We start from the raw sequence: 7,165 nt of genomic DNA on the forward strand, positions 1-7,165 counted from the left end.
ATTGTACTTACATGTGTCATTACTTATGAAGACTGTGACCAAGGTTGAGATTTCGCTGACATTTTTGTGGCAAAATAGCTCCATCTTTTGGTGTTTTATACTCATTACATCAATACTGTATATGTGGCAGTTCTGTCAGCAGTCCTTATGGTACAATTTCAGTAGATAAATATAAAATAATAGGTGCATTGGGGAGAAGAGAACAATAATGCCTGAGCAAGAAAGCATTGAATAAATGAGGCAAATTTATTTGAATGGCAAGTGATGAAAACATGTGACTCCCCCCTTTAAACTAGTCATATCCTAGATTTGACTTAGAACTGTGTTATGGGGAATAGAATCCACTTTTAACCAAATAAATGAAACTATACATTTCTTATATCATTCAAATATGAACAGGTTGCATAAAATGGTTATATGAATCCATATTGTGGGAAAGAACATTTTTCACAGAAGAGAAGCAAAACATCTAAGAGTACATTTATTTTTGTTTTCTCAGTTTCTTTTATATGGCATTTAGTGGAAATGATAATAATGATCATACAAAAATATAAAAAATACTCCAAAAACAAAGAAAATAGACATGAAGGATTAGTTGGCCATCACAGCTTGTAAGAATGATGTACTTTCATGAAGTGAGACATTAGTTGTAAAATGCTGGAGATGTCATAATTCGTAAAATTTTGTCTGGCTATATTACAGAAGAAGAATTGAAACTGTGATAAAAAAAAAAATATTAAAAAAATGGGGTATCGGAGTGCTCCTTTTTTTTTTTTTTTATTAGAGATTATATCCACAGGGTTGTGGCTCAAAGATGATAGGTCGAGAGTAATTTGAATAAGATAATGTCACAAAAGTAAAGACTCAGCAGTAATACAGCAGATGAAAATCAGAGGTCATATGAAAGGTGAAGGGTCAGTACCGTCACACATCTGCAGCTCCAGGTGTGAGGTGATGCCGGAGAAGCGGTCCTGCAGCGGCAACAGATAGCCCAAGGCTTCTCCCTGAGCCACCGGGCCTAAGTAACGGTATGGACGGATGTTGAAGATCTTCACACAGAACACTGAAAGAGACGGATATGAAAAAAAAAAATGCTTTTGAAGATATTAAGATCTTAATATCACTCTCAATTTTGTATGGTACTGCTGAAGAGGTTTTTTTTGTTTCTTTAACATCTTTCTTTCAATAATTTGAGGATATCAAATATGAATTTAAAATAACAGTTTTCACAGAACGAGGTGCTGCTAATATAAACAATGACTCAGTTCAGTTCACTGACACAGCAGAGTAATTTAGGGGAAATCTCCACCCAAAAAGGTATTCACAATATTTTACTTTAATGGGAAATATTCATAAGAAATTGGATGACATTTCTACAACTCCAATAACGGGAAGGAGTGGATGCAGTTGAGTTAAAAATAAATGTCAGGTATAGCTGTCTTACAGGTCAATTTATGTGCAAGTCCTTGTGTTCATTGGAGAAAAGCAAAAATGTGAGGCAACTTACTTTTGAAAAATACTTCTTGAAAGCAGTTTAAGAATTTGTACAAATACATACCTCCTATGTAGATGAAAACAATCCTTTGCCTTGCAAAACCTATGAAATGTAGCAATAGATGACTTATAGTTGCTCTAAAAACAGGCTCCACATGCAAAATAAAAACGATCTCAATGTCTCTTTCACCAGTCTGCAGACAAAAACAAGCAAGCTGCCAACTTAAGAGACAAACAAGCTAAAAGTAGGCTCGTCTACAGCAAACTCCACACCATCATTAAATCCTACAAGCTCCTAATGATCAATGTCTCAGCATTAATGTGGGCATCATGGTGAGGTAATGTGTCTCTGTGATGCCTAATCATGTCTGCGCTTTACTCAGAGATGAAAGGAGCTGACACTACATGTGTTCTTCTGATAATACAGTTCAATTACGGGTGGAGGCAGAATGAGACCTAATGATGTTTACTCATCATTCCGCCGCCTTATCAACTCAGGATGGTCTCAGGACACATCCACTAACATGAGCACGTACGCACACAAATATACATCGCAAAAGCATGCATGGGCATTTTTTTTTTTGCCACAAACACGGATGTGTTGCTTTGTTCTGTAAGGATGGCCCTTAGTGGGGGTCATTACGCATGAAGAGGTCCTTGATGGGGTTTCGCATGAAGATGGGTCCCAGCAGTGTTAGAGGCAAGCAGGAGTTCACCGGAGTCTCAGCCCACGCTTCGAACACCTTGACTAATCCCTTTAAATCGCTGCTTTTCATCCCCATGCAATGCCTCCACTGTAATAAGATAGCCTCGCCTATGCTCTAGCCATGGCCCTTATACACTGTAGATTACAGTAATTTACCAGCAGAAGTAACAGGACAAGGTTACAGTGGTTTAATGAAACCTCTTTTTCCATTACTTTCTGTTGGATGGAATTTCCAAGAAAACAGAGCAAACATGTACAGTGATTTTTAGCCACATTAGCAACATGGCTCAAAGGTGGTAATGTTAGTGGGTCAGTTGGTTGGTTCACCACTTTGGACCCAACTGAAATATTTCAACAACTGCTAGATGATCTGTGATGCTATTTGGTATGGACAGCCATGCTTCCCACAAGGATGAATCCCATCCAATCAACCAATGACTTTGGCACCATCAGCGGGTAAAATTGTTCACCTATGTACTGAAATACCTTGAAATCTTCAACATGATTTGGTTCATACAAGTAGACTTTCATGTGGATATTACTCCTGTTATCTTGTGAAGACAGTTTTCTTTTATTTAGTTACCAAATGCCCTCAAAGTCTTGATTTTAACATACATTTCTAAGTTACTGTTTGTTGATATATTCAAGACTTGATCCTATCATTTTAGACCGTGATTAATAATCTTCAGAAGTTCATTTCACTTGCGGCACTCTCTTTGAAGAACTGTGCTAACATCTTGTCCTTCTTACCATCAGAGAGGAGTTTGACCCCATCATACTGATTACCAGCTGGGTCCTGCCGACTCACTGGACCCGCCAGGGAGCCTGAGAATGGAGAGCTGATGATTCCATAGTCATCGCACACCACGTCCACTGCTTTATGGAGGCCATTAACTCTGCAAGAAGAGTGACAGAAAAGACAGATATTATATTGCCACCTTAAAAAGGTCTGTTTCAATTAGTTATGGTTCACAGAAGTTGTCAGACAGAAAATGTAATGTCTGGCTTCGGATACAGTATAATTCCGCCTCCAGAAAACCTCCCTTTCACCCAAGCAAAAATTGACTTGCCATCAGTGCAACTCTAGTATTGACTGATTATGGATTTGGTTGGTAAAAATGTGCTGTGAAATGGTATCACCTCAAATGGTTGCAGTTAAAATGCTTTTTTCACTTTCTCTTCGATGTGAATCGACCGCGATCCCAAATGCTGCATTATCAACATCTGCATGTTGCTGCATAAGTAATCTTCTGAAGCAGAAGCATCAACATCTGATCAGGAGGAATCACCTTTCGGAGTTAAAAGCTCCACAGCCGTACGCATCACAGGCCCTCACTCTGTTGTTGTGGTGACCAGTACAAAGGACACTCCAGGCTCCAACTACAGAGAGGGAAATGTAATATGTCACTGCTTTTCAGCCCATTAATACACCATATTAAAAGCTGTGGCTTTGCATCCCAAAGGGCGAGCGGATGATATTTTTAAATCTACGTTTTAACATCGACTGAGTCACTGCATGTTCTTTTCATGTGCAAATAAGGCTAATTACAGCAGAAAGGCACTTATCAAATGTCATTTACTGATGTCTTTTCAACCAGTGGTGTGTCAGAAACGGATAATGCCGCACACCCACAAAAATGATGAGTCAGACAGGAAAAAAATGATAGATAAAGCTTTTTAATCGCTACTTGGCTATCTGTGTCTGAAGAAGTTTATTGAAGGTCTATTTAGGGTTAGCCTTCGTAAGATTTGCATATATGCAGGTATGTATTTTTATTCACATGTATGATCGTGTCACTGTACCTTGCACGCAACACTGCCGCGTCTTGGACCCTAAACACTTGTCTTTTAGGTACCGGCCCTGGCAGATGAATCGGTTTGGCTGGCAGATGCCTCCTAGTCTAGTGCAGCCGATGTCACTTCTCGGTCCCACCGAAACTCTTCCCGTCTTTTTCACCTTCTTTCTCGGAGTCAACGTCTTGGGTCTCTTGTCATTAGCGGTTGTGTGATTTCTCTTCACCTTGATGTGGCTGTCAGCTCTCTTGTCAGGCTTTTGAAATTCTTGTCTTTCCCCCTTTTCATGTTCTGAGGCACAACTTAACAGCATATCTTGGGGCGAGATGAAAGGTACAAAGAGTTAGACTTAAAAGACACTTAAGGAGGAAGGATTAAAAATGAGCATAGCTTGAAACAACTTCCTAGGTTTAAGGATTTAATCAAAATTTCACGAGATTGATATTTAGGATTATCTCCAATTTTGGATTTAGTTACTTTTTTCTCTCCAAATAACCACATATTGAACAATAATTATCAAAGAGAACACAAATCTACAGTATATATCTCTTATACCACACATTCATCTGGCTAGTAGCCTGCTTACTGATTTACGAGGCACAGTCGAAAAAATCCGCAACTGTTGTGTGCAAACGTAGTGCAGCACTGTGATGTACACACAGAACTCCAACTCTTTCCCTCTGAACGTCACAGCTGAACTCGGTGTTGATGGTTTGACTCTGGGGGACAAATCCACGAGGCACGACCCCTTTTTCCGTCTTGGGCGTAGGCTTTCTGAAACATTTCAATGGCCCCTGCTGCCGACTTTGACAGAAAATGTCATGTGTGCACTCTGCTCATGTCCATGGTGAAAGCGCAAATGCAGACGGACCACTGCTCACATTAAACGTGTGTAACTCAGGTGCTGAAGTTGATGAAGCTATAAAACTTGCAGAGTTACCTATGAAGGTCGTGACTTCCTCCTCCTCTGCGCATGTCACACTGATGTGCGTCTTCATGGAAAAACTTTAAGGACTTCATGAAAACTTCTTTTGATTATGTCTATGATTAATTATATTTGGTAGATATGGCAACTCATGATATTTTCTACTTAACTACTTAACAAAGTCAACCTGTAAGTCTCAGCCCACTGCCTGAGCACACTAGTCGAGAACTATGTTTCTTGTCCATGTAGACAGACGGAGTCATAGTTCAGTTATTCATAGTGTGTTTAATTCTGACAGCAAACTAATTCTCCTGCCCAGACACGAGTCTCTGATCTTCATTAACCTCAGAAGCACAGAAAATATTTCAATCACGCTGCCCTGGCTCGGGAACACACACTGGGCTCGGTGATTGAAAGAGGCTGCTTATCACTACAAGGCCTAAATGAGTAGGAGACAGTCAGGCACAATGTAAGGATGTGGTGCAGAAAAGCAATTTTTCTTCGAACTAAAATGATAAAGGACACATTTTTGTGACGAAAAAGTGTGCTTTTGCCTTGGCAATACCAGCTGGGACAAGGGTTCTGCAGGTGTTTTGATGAATGGTTGTTAATGTAGTGATTGTCGGTATATTATTTTGGGGGTGCAGTCAAGGTTTTAACAGTTAACCTTAACAGATTACTTCAAACAGAGACACTGACGGTCTGGCATGTGTCCATTAACTCCACTTGACTGCGTGCCTCTCATGCAGCTGCAGAGTCGTGTCCACTGTCTGGCATGAATCATTTTATCTCAGTAACAAGATGGCTGTCTCATTTTCATGTCGCTCAACAATCCCCCAGTGTCAGAGTGAGCCTTAAGCTTTTCAGTTAGCTGCAATGATGTGATGTTGCATTAAGCACTCAGTCATGCTTTAAATGTGTCATCCACTTGCACCAACACAGTGTCTCTCCGGCAATAGGCCCCAAACCCCCCAAGGGTTGTGTTTACAGGAGTTTACAGTCTTTTAATAGGGCTCAGTTCATGGTAATTTGAAGGGGCAGGCATACATTTATACACCATTTATTGTTTCCAGGATAGGAATCTTATTAGTGTACACTGCTGAATGGAAAGTTGTGTGTGTGTGTGTGTGTGTGTGTGTGTGTGTGTGTGTGTGTGTGTGTGTGTGTGTGTGTGTGTGTGTGTGTGTGTGTGTGTGTGTGTGTGCCTTTATGTTCCTATAAATGCATGACTATATGTGTTTGTGAGTAGGCATTTTGTGCACGCGTCTGTTTTTGTGTTAATGCAGTTACATGAAATACTCTTAATTATACTGTACATCAATTATGATGCATGCTGGTATAGTGTACATTTCGAAGTAGTACAGTACAGAAGACTACTTACAGCATAGTAGAAGCGCTGCTATGAGACTGACCCTCCACAGCATTGTCATCATCAGATGATCAAGTCAGACCTAAAAGAAATTCAGAATAAGAATAAAAACAGAAAAGGTATTTAGTCCACTAAGGTATGTTTGAGTCACTTTAATATATACACTATATACAAATGTCACCTGAATAATCAAATCAAGTGTATTCTTTGCAGATTGGCTGTCTAAAATCTAAAGGGCCAAACAGAAGCAGACTAAACACCTACTGCTGATTAAATACTACTCACAATTTCTAGCAAGAGAAAATGGAACCATACGCACCAGTCATATGGAGAAGTTGCAGTGAGGCCGCCGGCACAGTGGGTAGAAACACAGAGCAGGGACTGTTGGAAAACCAGCCTGCCGCGAAGGCTACAGACACGGACCGCGGGACGTTCTCCCCACTGTCAATATTGATATTGGCCTTTAGAAAACACACCCATTCACAGGCTGGGAAAGGCAAACTTTATTGACTTTTTGTTGCTACACTGAAAGTAACAGAGAGCTAGTTATTGGACTCTAAAAAAGAAAAAAAAAAAAGAAAAAGCAACTGGAAGAGTTACTTGAACAAATTCCAGCTACAGTGTATGATTTACTTTGCTTCGGTAAATATAAAGGTTCCATCATACATCTCTAACAAAATATAAATGTCTGAGAGCGTATGTGATAACTCAGGAAGTGTATTGACTCTTCATATTACACAGTTATGAATATCTTATACAGAAGAATCACCAGGTGATTTCAGAATGTAATATTTACAATATGAACAGGGATTTTCTTTATCATGACATTTTTTCTCTCTTAGTGATACATTGTATTTCAATTTTTTTTTTTTTTTTA

General features: G+C 39.6%; 1 protein-coding gene across 2 annotated transcripts; it reads right to left on the reverse strand.

Annotated features, from left to right (window-relative positions):
* Nucleotides 1–227: 227 nt before the first annotated feature.
* Nucleotides 228–6,711, reverse strand: LOC138635058 (leukocyte cell-derived chemotaxin-2-like). Of its 2 annotated transcripts, XM_069722372.1 has the most exons (6): nt 6,608–6,711; nt 6,301–6,370; nt 4,004–4,309; nt 3,490–3,580; nt 2,951–3,096; nt 228–1,063 (listed from the first exon to the last, which is right to left on the reverse strand). In XM_069722372.1, the coding sequence occupies exons 2-6, from the start codon at nt 6,350–6,352 to the stop codon at nt 897–899; spliced, it is 762 nt and encodes a 253-aa protein (XP_069578473.1). In that variant the 5' UTR covers nt 6,353–6,370; nt 6,608–6,711; the 3' UTR covers nt 228–896. The 2 variants fall into 2 exon arrangements, with proteins under 2 accessions (XP_069578473.1, XP_069578479.1); XM_069722378.1 differs by lacking the exons at nt 6,301–6,370; nt 6,608–6,711 and adding an exon at nt 4,581–5,041.
* Between the last annotated feature and the right edge of the window lie 454 nt (nt 6,712–7,165).

The sequence above is a fragment of the Brachyistius frenatus genome, unplaced genomic scaffold, assembly GCF_029030835.1.
Source record: "Brachyistius frenatus isolate BFR_SWC_R1_liver_20210118 unplaced genomic scaffold, ASM2903083v1 Contig_5, whole genome shotgun sequence".
In the NCBI taxonomy this organism is placed as follows: domain Eukaryota; kingdom Metazoa; phylum Chordata; class Actinopteri; family Embiotocidae; genus Brachyistius; species Brachyistius frenatus.